The sequence below is a fragment of the Gracilinanus agilis genome, chromosome 2 (genome assembly GCF_016433145.1).
Source record: "Gracilinanus agilis isolate LMUSP501 chromosome 2, AgileGrace, whole genome shotgun sequence".
NCBI lineage: Eukaryota > Metazoa > Chordata > Mammalia > Didelphimorphia > Didelphidae > Gracilinanus > Gracilinanus agilis.
The window spans coordinates 621,619,854-621,634,500 of NC_058131.1; the positions used below are offsets into that span (position 1 = coordinate 621,619,854).

At 34.0% G+C, this 14,647-nt stretch overlaps 1 protein-coding gene across 2 annotated transcripts in view; it reads left to right on the forward strand.

The window, feature by feature from the left end:
• The window catches only part of SHOC2 (SHOC2 leucine rich repeat scaffold protein), a 147,414-nt gene that overhangs the window by 54,539 nt on the left and 78,228 nt on the right, over positions 1-14,647 (forward strand). Inside the window, exons 1-2 of one of the 2 annotated variants that reach the window (XM_044665572.1) lie at positions 6,101-6,191; positions 6,621-7,557. In XM_044665572.1, coding sequence (XP_044521507.1) covers positions 6,855-7,557 — 703 coding nt within the window. In that variant the 5' untranslated portion in view covers positions 6,101-6,191; positions 6,621-6,854. Of the gene's footprint in view, positions 1-6,100; positions 6,192-6,620; positions 7,558-14,647 lie in introns of those variants that run through there. The other variant, XM_044665573.1, reaches the window with a different exon arrangement.

The following is a 14,647-nucleotide window of genomic DNA, read 5'->3' on the forward strand; positions in this document are numbered from 1 at the left end:
ATGTAGATAAAATATGATTTACTATTTGTTTATCACTCTTGACCACTCAATTAAATTGCTAGCTGTCAGACTGCAGAGATTCCCCTTTTGCATTTTTTTCTCCCACTCAGTATCTAATAACAGTAACATGTACACATATTTGGCTTTTGATAAATATTTGAATGACTACTGAGTAAAGACGTTTGATAGAAACTGAGTCCTTTTAGTCAATTATATGTGTCATCCAAGCTATTGTTTTTCCTTTAGATTTTGAAGCCATTCTGTCAAATATAAAAATTATTCCATCTATTCATTTTGGTGACTTGAATATTGATAATCATCTTTTAAACATAATTTTGTAAGCTTATAGTATCTCAAAGCAAATATTTTCCAGAGAACTCTATCTCAAATTTTATGATGAAATCCAATGGGGAAAATTGGGTTTACTGTACAAAAATTCACCTCAAGGCAACTTTTCAGGAATACTGCTATTTCAATTATTTCATGTATAAGACTCTACTTCAGGTGTCGGCAACGTATGGCTCTTGAGCCATAAAGTCAATTTTTTTTCAGGTGCGGTTACAGGAGCGCGCACTGTGAGCACTGTACGGCTCTTGTGAAATTACATTTTAAAAAATGTGGCATTTATGGCTCTCACGGCCAAAAAGGTTGCCGACCCCTGCTCTACTTAAAACATTTTTTTTAACCATTAAACCAAAGTTAGTTAAATGTTGGAAAAAATTGTTTAGCTTGGAGGAATTTAGATTACGTTTTTTTATGCAAATAATTCTGAGTCATACAGATTATTTGAAAGACAAAGTAGCCAAAAGGGCACAGTTGGTGCAGTAATGTTTCACTTATGAAGGCCTTTCTCAGTCATAGTCATCTATGATATGTTGTTATTATGAATAAGAAATTGCCTAGCTTTAATCATGTAGCAAAATACAGATATCCTGCTTTTCTGAAACTGGAGAAAGTCATACAACTGTGTTGACTAGTTCTGCTCCAAATTTATCTTTCTCAACTGGGCTTTTCCTATAGCAAAGCAGTCCTTTTATTCCTCAACTGGTTTGCTATCCTTTTTTCCATAGTAGCTTTTCCAAACCTCCTTTTTTCAAGCTTCCCTTAGACAACTGTCCCCTTTTAAAAACTGAAAACCAGCCTCATACTTTACCTAGCACTGACACTATTTACCTTAAGCCTCCTATTTCCCCCCTCTTCTTCTCACAGTTTCATTTTCCATTATTTTCTCCTTAACTCTAATATGAAGGTAGTTTTCTCCTTAGGGCCAGCTTCTCTATATGTTCTAGATCCTGGCTGTTCCCACCTCTCTAGCTTATTGCCTCCACAATATTCCCCTGCTCTCTCTCCAGTCTTTAGTTTCTTTCTTTCTTTGGGGTTTTTCATTGCTGACTACAAAAGTACCTAAGTTCCCCTTAAGCCAGAAAACCTTTACTCGATATCCTATCATTACCAGCAGTTATTCTCTTTCTCTTTTTTCTTTCTCAGGAAAATTTGAAAAGCTGTCTATAATTGTCTGACTCACCTGGAATTGCTCTCTTGAGAGTTACTGATGATTTTTCAATTGCTAAATCTAATGACATTTTTCTCTGTTCTTATCCTTCTTGACCTCCTTGTAGCTGACACTGTTGACTTTCTTCTCCACTCTGTTTTTTCCTAACATTGTTCTCTTGGTTCTCTTCCTATATATCTATTTCTTCTCAGTCTCTTTTGCTCGTTCATCATCTGTTTTATGCCCACTAACTCTGGATGTATAACAAAACTATCCTGGGCCAAATTTTTTCTCTTTCTCCTTTCTCAGAGTCCTGATCACTACCCATTGATTTATTTGTCATCTCTTAACAAATAACACCCAGATCTTTTGGTCCTCCCATAGTCTCTTTTCAGTCCCTATCCTGTATCACCAATTTATCGAACACTTAAAATGATATGCCCTAGAGATGGATCTCAAACTTTACTTGTCCAAAACCGGTCTCTTTATTTTCTCCCATCCCTCTAAACCCAGCCCTCTTCTCAAACCTACTTAGTATTGTCAAGGGCACTAATATCCTTTAAGCCACCCAGGTTCTTAGTCTTGGTGTCATCATCTATTTTTTACCTTCACTTATCCCACATATCTAATCAGTTGACATATGGCATTTTATCTCCACAACTCTAATGTATGTCTCTTTTTCTTCACTCACTCAGCCATCACCTGCTATAGGTTCTTATCATTTCATGCTTGGATTAATTGCTACAATACTTTTCCCATTGGTCTCCTTGCTCTCAAGTTTCTCACAGATCTTCCTATGTGGTTTTCTTAAAGTGTAGTTCTGTCCCTGTCATTAGTCAGTTAACTCTAGTGATTTCCTATTACCTCTACAATCAAATAAAAACTCCTCTCTTTTATATTTAAAGCTTTTCACAACCTAGCTCTCCAGCTTCTCCAGACTCCTTGTATAATCCTACCTTCCATACACTGTGGGGGATATCCATATTGGCCTGTTTGCTCTGCCTCCATTTTTGTGCCTTTTCACCTGGTGTCTTCAAGGGGTGGAATGCTCTCCCTCCTCACTTGTGCTTGGAATCACTGGCTTCTTATAAAGTCTAGGCGTGAAATGAGAATAGTCACTGCTTCCACTATTAAAATAGTAGCTATAGCAAGAAAACCAAGAAAAATAAATTAAGATGAAGCAAAACAATTTTGATTTGAAGTTAACGTGATGTTTATTGAAATAATATCTTTAGTCAAGTATGTACCTACAAAAATAATTCTTAAAATTCATCAGCCTGGGGGCAGCTTGGTACCTCAGTGGATTGAGAGTCAGGCCTAGAGACTGGAGGTCCTAGGTTCAAATCTGGCCTCAGACACTTCCCAGCTGTGTGACCCTGGGCAAGTCACTTGACCCCCATTGCCCACCCTTACCACTCTTCCACCTAGGAGCCAATACACAGAAGTTAAGGGTTTAAAAAACAACAACAACAAAAAAAATTCATCAGCCTTCTGCGAATCACTAGTGAATTCAAGGAGAAAGAAAAGGGAAGAGAAATTCTACTTAAGGTAGAAAAAAATAGTTTATCCATCTGTGAGTTAACCTGTCAAGACCCACAAAGGATTTACATAAATACAACTATAAAACATTTTTTTAAAAAAATAGAAATAAAGGAAGAAAAATTAGAGTTATTTTCCATGCTCGTGACTAGGCCTCAGCAATATTACAAAAATTACCAGCCCTGTTCAACTTGTTATACAAATTTAGTAACATATAATAAAGTTATCAACGGAATACTTTATAGAATTTGACAAAATAGCAAGCAAGATATTGTGTTAAAATGCTCATTTAAATCTTTTTTTTTTTTCTTAAATCAAATAGCTTCATGCTTGGCTTAAATTTTTACCAAATTTGACTAGAGTACAAAGCTAGATTACAAGGCTACTAGATTACATCAGTTATCTGATAATATATTTGAAACAAATCAAAGCTCATAATGGTTTGATTTCTTTCTCTTTCCTTGTCATTCTCAATGTTAGAAGTACTAATATTTCTATTAGCATGACTATTGACAATGAGATCAAAGACTGTGCCTTATTTATTATTCCCTCAGTGCCTAGCACATGTTCTTTGTGTATTAGGGGTTTAAGTGTTGCTGAAGTTGAAGTTGCTTGAAGGCAGCAAAAAGTAGATTTAAAGATCATGGATCTTATAGTACTTTTGGGCTCAGTCTTCTAATACTAGCATTAGTAACTGAAGCCTTAGAGTTTTTTACCTCAGAATTTTTGGGGTAACTGAGGGTTTGTGAGTATTTCCTCTAACATTCTACTCACAAGACCCTGTGTGTGTGCCCCATTGCTTATCCAGCTGATATTAATTAGCCAGCTAGATTTAATTAGTTTTTAGTTTAGGATATTTGCTAAACAAGAAAAGTAAGAACAGTTGGTTCAAAAATCATTTGTTCTAAAGTCTGGGACATATTCTACAACAAGTACATGCAAAATCCAAGAGAAAGTGGGTTCAAGATTAGCACATATGTATGGCAAAGGGTAACTCACAGCTCCTGATTAGATAATTAATAGCCTTTGATTCTTTTGTCTAATACTCTTGAATTTCCCCTAGAAGGTGTGTTACTCCTTGATGAGCCTATAGGATTTTGGACCCTTGTAGATTCCTAAAGCTGCACCTTTTTGAGTAAGCCTAGTTTGTCCTTTCTCATCTATTGAGCTAGGTGTGTTGTTATTTGTTCTGGTGCAGTTTCTCTTGATGACAAGGTCAATGATGAACAAACTGAGTGTGACATTCTTTCTGGGCTCCTTTCCTCTCCCTATTTTCTCATGGTATAGGTGCCAGGGGCCTACCTTTTCTAAGTGCTTCTGAAGCTTGACTCCCAAAGAAGCTGGAATTGCCTTCTTTGTTATAAAAGTACCATAGGGATATCTAATTCTTTCAACTAATCCCACTGCATTTTCTCATCTGATTTCTTCTTATGTCTGGAGAAACTTCAGTTCTTCCCAGCAGAATTGCTCTTAACTCTTTTTATACATTTTATTCATTGATTCATTAACTCTTTTTACACATTTGATTCATTGATTCTGAGTTTGGGGTGTGAGACAAACTCTTCTTTTAGTCTGTTTTATTGAACCTAATGCATTTGAAGTAAAGACAAAGTGGAAACATTGCTAAAGTAGGAGTAATAAGAATTTGGAATAGGGCTTAGATGTTGTCTAGTCCATTGGTTTCAAACTCAAATAGAAAGACCCCCCATAGGCCATAAATGATTTAGAAAAACCACAGATGAACATAATCTGCATTATATTTTTGTTTATTTTGTTAGATATTTTCCAATTACGTTTTAATCTGGTTCTAGCCACTCCAGGTCTTCTGGATGTGAGTTTGATAATTCTGATCTAGTCTAAAACATACTTATACATTCTCAAGAAATGATTTACAGTCTCTATTTGAAAACATCCACTGATCAGAACTTATTTTAGCCATAGACAATCTGTTCTATCTTGGAAAAGTCTAATTGGGAGCTTTTCCTCATTGAGTCCAACTCTGCTGTCTTACAATTTGTGTTCTGTACATACTTATGTTTGGCTGTGTTCAGTCAAATGTATGATCCTGTTTTGCTGCTTTGAGATAGAAGGTGTCCATATTTTCTGAACCCCCATTGAGACATATAGTATGATAAAGATCTTTTCCCATTGTTATCGCTTTCCTATCACAATAAAATCTTTACATTTGGGATATTTCTGGAAAAACTAGGCTGAATCGTTGTATTCATGTTTACCTTGTTTACCTTCTTAGCCCTTTGAACTCCCTATTTCTATCATTACTGTCCTTTTCTTTGTTAAAAGACTCAAATCCGTTGTGAATTCCAAAGATATATCTAAGATAGTAAGAGTCTTAGGACCATCTAGTCCAATTCCCTATCCCCTAAATTGAGGAAACTGAGGGTATGAGTGAGGAACTGGATTACTAAGATTATATTAGAATCTAGGATTTTTTTTTAATCTAGGATTATTGCTTCATGTGCTGTTTTTTATATACTTTTGTCTCTTGAACACTGGGTTAACAAGCTGATTGTTGTTTTTAGGTAGAAGGGGGTTCTTAACCTTTGTTGTTTTGTCGACTCCTTTGGTAGTTTAGTGAAACCTATGGTTCCTTTTTCAGAATAATGTCCTTAAAAGCATAAAATAAAAGTACATAGGACTATAAGAGAAACAAACTATACTAAAATAATTTACTTAAAATAAAATACTCAAAAAAAATGTAGAAATCCCAGGTTAAGCACCTTGGGCCCAAGAGTAACCAGTTAGCCAGCTCCAGTGAGGGCAGGTGCTGCTTCCTGGCCAGGCTCTTAACTCTCATGTAACATTTCATGCTTATGGAGCATTTTCAGTTTTATTAAATTCTTTCTCCATGACATACTTTGAGATGCAAAGAACATAAGGATTTTTGTAGGCAGTGGTTTTTATTGTGTAGCATCTTTGTATTTCATCTTTGAATTTCATTTGATTTTTGTAAACAGTTGTCTCTGTTTTACAGATAAGAAAATTGAGACTCAGAGAGGTTAAGTGACTTGCCCAAGGTCATTCAGCTATTAATGGTCAGAACTGAGATTCAGACCCAGGTCTCCAAATCCAGCACATATTTCACACCATGCTGCCTCCTTATTTGGTTCTCTTGGGATCTGTTGATGTGTGCAGATTGTCAGTAAGTGGCTAGCTAATATACTTTGTAAACCTTAAAGCACTATATAAATTTAAGTTATTATTAAAAAGATTCTGTGAGAACTGGAATCACATCTTAAACTTTTTATCTTCCCCAACCTACAGTAGATATTGAGCTTTTCTCCCTTTGAACCTCATGGAAAGCAAATATATTTATTTGCAAACTTAATAGCTTCTTGAGTTGACTGTTGTGGGGACAAAAATTGACATATTCTTTAGCATTTTTAATTTAATTGTAGAACATGTATTGAGTAAAATAGAATGCTATTTTAGGAGGGAGGAGCCCTCCTGTGAAATTAATTAAGTGGGAAGGTCTTTTTGAGGTCATTATGTTCTTAGGCACAAGTACATGATACAAATTATATATATTCTAAAATAACCTAACTTTGACTCTTTTTGTATTACATTACAGGAATTCTAATGAGCCTTTGACCTTCACCCTTTTCCTAGCTGGATGTGTGTTATCAAGTTTGGGTACAGTGCCTTCAGAACCAACATGTAACAGATGGATGTCACTTTATACAAGTTGCTACTTCAAGCCAACATTTTTGACTCTGTAGGATCCCCTGTACCTTCAACCTTGAACTTCAGCTTGTGAGACAAAATAAAAGAAGTTCATGTAGTGCTTGCTCTAGCTTGAGTCACCATGAGTAGCAGTCTAGGAAAAGAAAAAGACTGTAAAGAGAAAGACCCTAAAGTGCCATCAGCTAAGGAGAGAGAAAAGGAGGCAAAGGCCTCTGGAGGATTTGGAAAAGAGAGCAAAGAAAAAGAACCTAAGACCAAAGGGAAAGATGCCAAAGATGGAAAGAAAGACTCCAGTGCTGCACAGCCAGTTGTGGCTTTTTCGGTGGACAATACTATCAAACGCCCTAATCCAGCTCCTGGGACCCGAAAAAAATCTAGCAATGCTGAAGTGATTAAAGAACTAAACAAATGCAGGGAAGAGAATTCAATGAGATTGGATTTATCCAAGAGATCTATTCACATGCTTCCTTCATCAATCAAAGAATTGACACAGCTAACAGAACTTTATTTATACAGTAACAAATTACAGTCTCTCCCAGCAGAGGTAGGCTGTTTAGTGAATCTGGTAACACTGGCATTGAGTGAAAACTCACTGACCAGTTTGCCTGACTCTCTTGATAACTTGAAGAAGCTTCGTATGCTTGACCTACGGCATAATAAACTGAGAGAAATTCCTTCAGTGGTGTATAGACTAGATTCTCTCACCACTCTTTACCTTCGTTTTAATCGAATCACTACTGTGGAAAAGGATATCAAAAATTTGTCCAAACTCATCATGCTTAGCATTCGGGAAAACAAAATCAAACAACTACCTGCTGAAATTGGTAAGAGACCTTTGATTGTGATTATTTCTTTGATATGCTTAGTATGCTAAAAATTTTTGTAAAGAGTTATAGGTTTGTGCCAGTAAATTCATAAATTACTTTTTAAAAAAATCTTCATTGTAAGACTCAGCAAGCTTTGCTTCTTGAATTTTTAGCAGTATCAACATCATGATGATATAATCTTAAGACCTGTGTAAATATTATGATCCTCAGAGTATATACTTAATGAGTTTAGATAACTTTATATAAATGTAAAGGTGCATGTTTCATATGAAGACAATGGCTATTGTTTATTTTTATTTTAAGAACAAATTTCCACATGAGTTTTCTGAAGTTATATAATCCAAATTGTCTTTCTCTCCTTTCTTCCCTCTCAGAGCTGACAAGCAATTTAGTCTGGGTTATATATGCATTATCTTGTAAAACATGTTTCCATATTATTCATTTTTATAAAACTAAAGCCCTAAAACATATCCCTGAATAAACAGTAAGTCATATATTTCCATCTTCATTCCTGTTCCAATAGTTCTTTCTCTGGAGGTGGATAGAATTCTTTTTCAGAAGTCCCTAAGAATTGTCCTGGATCATTGTATTGCTGTTAGTAGCAAAGTCTGTCACATTTGATTGTTCCACAGTATTGCTGTTATTGTGTATAATGTTTTCCTGGTCCTGCTTATTTCACTTTGCATCAGTTCATATAGATCTTTCCAGCTCTTTCTGAAGTCCTGTTCATCATTTCTTACAGCATATTAGTATTCTGTCACCATCATATACTACAATTTGTTCAGAATAGCTATTGTTTTAGATGAAGATTATTCTTTAAGTGGGGAAAAAAGAATTATAGAATCTTATATTTGGAATGAGCCACAGAGCTCATTCAATTATACCTCTTTCTCAAAGTTGAAATCCCTTTACAGATCTCCAACAGGAGATCAGATTTCCACCTGAACAGTTCTAGCAGTGAAAAAAAACCCTTTATTTCCTGAGGGAACCTAATCTATTTTGAAGATTATTCTAATATTAAATTCTCCCTTATGTTGGTCCAACAGTGACTGTCTCATAACTACCACCTAATTGCCCTGGTTCTGTCCTTTGGAGTCAAGCAAAAGGATTAACTCTTAACTCCTCTTATATAGCCGTTCAAATACTGTGATGCTCCAAAATTTTATCAAGGTTCTATACCTATTTACTTTCATTACTTTTAATATGGCATAGCTTCACATCCACTAGCCATCTTGGTTGCTTTTCTCTGAATTTGCTATCTAATCAATGTGCCTCCTATAATATGATGCATAGAACCAAACAGTAGTCCCAAGTGTATTCTGGAACTGTCACTTAATTTGTTTTAAATATTATAAGCCATTTTAGATGCTGTCACACTATTTATATTAAACCTTAGTCACCAAAAAAATCTCTCATTTGATCTGCTTAGCCATATCTTCTCTACCCTTTCCTTATGTCATTTATTTTATGAACTTAAATATGTGAGTTTAAATTCTTTATTAAATGTCATCGATTAGATTTGCTATATCATTTTCACCTTTTGAAATATTTTTGAGATCTATGTTCTTCATTTCCCAATCATTGCCCTCAATTTGTAAAACTTTCTTAAACGGAGCATGCTGGCCAGCAGCAAATAAAGATATTTTTCCAATTCTCACCTCTGCTACCTTTGTACCAGTGAAGCAGATTTTACAGATTTAATCTATATCTCTACCTTACCCCAAATTATCCCCCTAAACACAAATTTTGATATGTCAGGACCATCTGATCTAACAGGTTATCAAATAAAACAGTCATTTAAAATAATCTTTTAGTATACAGAAGCCAAGTAAATATTTAAAAGTAATGGTTGAAGTAACAGAGAATCTACAGCAGCTGCAAAAATTTAATAAGGAAAATATTTGTCCTCATTTTTTTAATCATAGAAAGACGAAGATTTAAAAAAAGACATGTTTTTGATGCCCATTTCAATTTCATTTTATTTCTGAAAAACTATTATGTTTGGTCATTTTGAAATTATAATTCCACTCAAACTTTGTTATGCATTTTTAGGAGGACTTTTTTTTTCTAAATAGAGGCAGCTACCGACAACAGTACATAGAATACGATAGAATACTAGGCTTGGAGTCAGGAAAACCTGAATTCAAATCCAGCCTAACAGCATAACTTTTAGCAATTCACTTAAACTTTGTTTGACTCAATTTCCTCATCAGTATAATGAGGATAATAATAGCACCTGACTTTAACAGGGTTGTTGGGAGGATCAAATGAGAGAATCTTGGTTAAAAAAAAAAAAAAAGTACACAGGGCTATATCAGTGTTTTTCCCCTCCCTCTCTCCTAAACTGTCATATCAAAAAAACCTTACATTCTGTGGATAGACACGTTACTGCTTTGGTACTGTTGGCCATGCAACTAACAGGAGAAGAAGCATTTTTACATTTTCAGATATGCATCTAGGTGGTTTGTTTAGTTGTAGGAAAAAAGTGCAGCATAATGCTGCATAACACTCAGTTAAGAATTTATTAAGTACCTACTGTGTGCCAGGAACTATGCTAAATGATGAAGATATTCCCTTGCAAAAAAGACAGTCCCTGTTTGGAGGAAGATAACATGAAAACAACAATGTCCTAAACAAGATATATGCAGAATAAATTAGAAGTCATTAACAGAAAGAAAGTAATAGTAATAAGGGGGATTGGGAAAGGCTTCAAGTTAGGAAGGGAAGATGATGGAGGAAAGAGAAAATTCCAGGCACAGCCAGTGAACATGCATGGAATCAAGAGATGGATTGATTTGTTCTAGGAATAGCAAGGAGGCCAGTGTCACTGGATCATAGACTATGGAAAAGGGAGAAGAATAAATGATAAATTCCTTTTTATCAAATAGGCCTTTGATAAATGATTATTGAATTTAATTGAATCTTGGAAATCTTAGATGACATATTACATTATACTTTGCATATACTCTGAGCTTAAGCCACTTTTATCTTTAATTTTTGACTAGTGAAATTACTTAAATCAAAATTTTCTTCATTATTGTAAAGAAATAATTAAAAATGGTTCAGCATTATTGATGCATTAAAATGTTTTAAAGAGTTCTTTAGAGACTTTCTTGTATTTATACAATAGTTTATATAGTTACTTAGGTGACTTTTAATTTCAATACAAAATTTCATTAAAATGCACACTAATATCTCTTACTGTGGAACAGAATTATATCAACATAATATATCAACATGAAATCCAGAACACTAAATATCTCAATTTTTCTGTTTTCTTCCTGCAGAAAGAAATATCTCCCATTTTAATTCTTAAATACTCTAAAAAACTTGACTTCAGATAAGAACAATTATTATACAAGTCTTTGTTAGTAAAATCTTATATGTTAGAGCTACCAAATTAGCTGAGATTTAAGAAGGGCTTATTTCTTAACAAAATTAACACTGTGATTCAGACCTGCCTTCAATTTATACTGTATGAGTATGGATTTACTGTTTGCCAAAAGACATATTTTGGAATAGTTTTCTTTATTTAGAATGGTGTATTTTATTTTATTTTTCAAAGAACCTTTACCTTTCATCTTAGAATCAATTCTGTTTATTGGTTCCAAGGCAGTGGAGGTTAAATGACTTGCCCAAAGTCACACAGCTATGAAGTCTCCGAGGTCAAATTTGAATCCATGGCCTTTTGTCTCTAGGCTTGACTCTCTCAATCTCCACCTAGCTGGCCCCTAGAGTGATACATTTTAAATAGTTACCTTATCTACTTGAGAGAGTAGCACAATTTGTTTCTTAGTCTGTTTTTTTTAATCATTGACTTTAGAATAATGATAATAGTAGTAAAAAACCTCAGGGGATGAATTGAAAGTACCAATTATAAAAACGTAAGTTATGTTTTCATATAATTTTAGTTAAATCATGTAGAGAGAGTAAATTTTATAATTTCATTTTAATTTCCTTTTTCTTGGAGCATCAAATAACCATAAATTTAAAAGATGGAACATTATTTTAAAATATTTCTAGTAATATGACTTAAAATCTCTTAAAAGAGTATGAATTAGTTTTCACATTTTTAAGTGACAGTTATGTTATTTCTATGCCTCTAAAATAGATGTTCAAATATAGATATGAGAGGAAATGTACCTGGTACACAGTGGACACTTAGCAAATGGCTACTAAATGAATCTTGTGAAAAGGTTGTTATTCACATGTTCCATATAATAGTGAACAATAAATGACTTTGAAAGAGACAGAGATAATCTAGTTTAGTCTTATCAATTTTATCTTTTAGGAAAATGAGTCTAATGGAAAATGTCTTCTTTCTTTTAGTTTAGAAACATATGTAAAACTGCTAAAAATCAAGACAAAACTCTCTAAACCCAAAACAAAATAGCTTCCCTTTCACCTTGGCACTATCCTCTCCCCCTAACCTATAATCCTTATGTTCATCCCTGTTAATGCTTAATTATGTCTTTTTATTCTTTACACTTGTTAGTCTATTACAGTTTGGCTTCTGTCCTCATTACTCTATAGGAGAAGACTTCTCCAAGATCACTAATGGTTTCTATATTGTGATATCTAGGGATCTTTTGTCCATATTCATCCTTTTTGTGGACCACTCAGATTTTAATTCCCCATTTTTTTTTTTTTTTGCTTTTATGGCACTTTCTTTTCTTCTTTTGACCATTTCTCAGACTGTTTACTGACTGTAACCTTTCTTTTTTTCCTTAACTGTGAACATACCCTATGGTTCTGTCTAAATCTCTTTACTTGTCACTCTACCTTGTCTTCCCTTGTTAACCCCACTCAAATGATTTAAATTGCCACCTTTATGCAAATAACTTCCAGTTCTTTATGCCTTTTATCACACTATCCTTAGAATTCTATTTTTATGTCTGCTGGATACCTCTACCTGAATATCACACTTTGATTTATTTCCCATAAATCATAGTCTTGTATATCTTCTTCCTTCTATTAGCTTAAAGGCTCTATGAGAGCAGGGTCTTTGTTGTGTCTTTATATTAAACCACAGCAAGTAGCATAGTGATATGTGGTACTTGATGTTTTGATAAATCTGTGTTCTCATTGAAGAGGCTATTGTCTGCAGTGGTATAGATCACTAGAGGCTTTGCTTTCCAATGGTCCTATAAAAATAATCTTTAAAAAAATCTTTGAATACATGAGAAAATGGAATACAACCACAAAATTAAGCCATTTTGTGTACTTTATTTTCATTTAAGGTAGGAATGAATAAAAATAATTGTGATACTCTTAAATAATTTTTAATAATTTAAAATTTTTAAAAATTATTTTAAAAATAATTTAAATAATATTTAAATAATTTAGATAGGTAAACAGAAAAATTGAAATATAGATTTCCTTTTAAAGCATTGTTCATCAATGATTATAGCTGAATTGTATGGCAGAGAGGCACATGGATCCAAAGACTTGCCTTTTTATCATTATTTTAAATGCTAGTTCCTATATGGATGCCAATCCTCTGAATAATTTATTTTCTTTCCATTTTTTTATAGGTATGTAGGTAGAATGATATCTAGCTTTCTTTTTTCCTAGACATGCAATTTCACTCATATAGGGAACTTGGGGTGTGAAAATTCCCATCTCTGATACAGATCAACAGTTCAGTTGCATCTTAGAATAATAAAGCTGTAGTTCTCAAAGGGTGTGAAAGAGCATTCTTCCCCCTCTCTAAACTCGCATTTTCCCCCATTTTCTGTCTTCAGCTATAATTTGGCTTCCTGTTTTTCCTAGCTTGGTGATTAGCAGGTCTCTTAGTGGAGGCACAGGGAAGAAGGTGAAGGAAAGAAAAAGCAAAAGTATTCTAGTCCCACATAATGGGTCTGAAGGTCTGACTGCTTGGGACCCTTCTTAATTGTCAATTTATACATTTTGCATCCATCTTCATGTAAAGAATACTATATCGAAAGTAAAAAAACTGAAAAAAAATTGATAAATACTATTAGGGAGTTGTCTTGTAAACTAAGAGGGTATGTGACTTTTCTATGGTCACACAACTAATTCGTATGAGATGCAGCGGCTGTTTATGAATGTGGCTAGCCTTCTAGTCATTCCATTATACTGCCTCTTATTCAGCTTTTGTATTTCACATAGAAATATAGTTGAAGAACCTAAAAAATTTGTGATGAATTCTTGAATGATAGCTTAATATTCAATTTATAAGGTGGGAGACCTGGAATCAGCTTTGATATTACACAAGGTGGTACTTAGTTTCTTCTTTTTTATTACATTAATGTAATCATATTTTTAAAATTATATGTAAATTAAGGTGGAGACCCCAATACAAATAATTATGGTATCCTTAATTAATGCTATTTGATGTGAGAAATTAGAGACTTGTGGTATGGAATTAAGTGTGAGAACTGACAGGAAATAGTAAAAGTGATATTGTGTCAGATAGCAAGCATAATATTATGATGGACCAGAGATACTATGTTGGACAGAATCCAAGAAAACACTTGTGCTGGTAATGTGTCTCCTTTCAGTAGTCCTTTATATTTGTCTTATTCTGACCATATTTTCATTTTTAAGTTTGTACACTGACTTAAAATAATTTCCCCTTTGTCTGAAATGAATCTGCTCAGACACTACCTAATTTATAGATATTACCCTCTTTTTTAGATGCCATACTGTAATTTCTTTTTCCTTCCTACATAAGATTCCTTCTCTTTTCCAAAGTATTTTTTTTTGCTTACCACATATCATAGCAGATAGAGTAATAGGTAGCAAGAACATATAAACTTAAATGATGCTTTCCCCCTAAGTGTTGAATATTATCACTATCTGTATAACTGTATATATACATACTTTTAAGGCAGAGGCTGGGTACCCTAATAAGGAAATTTTTGAGTCTCTAAGAAGTATGACCCAACTCTAACCCTTGGTTAATCAGTGAATAATAGAGTTTCCAACTTTCTCATCAGTTCATTTTTTGCTCTTGTAATTTTTTTGAGTTGCTCCTGACTTGTGGCAAACCAATTTTTTTCTCGCCTAATGGTGGGACAGTGCTAGGTCTCAGGAGTAGAAGCATAGCATGACTGTCCTCAGA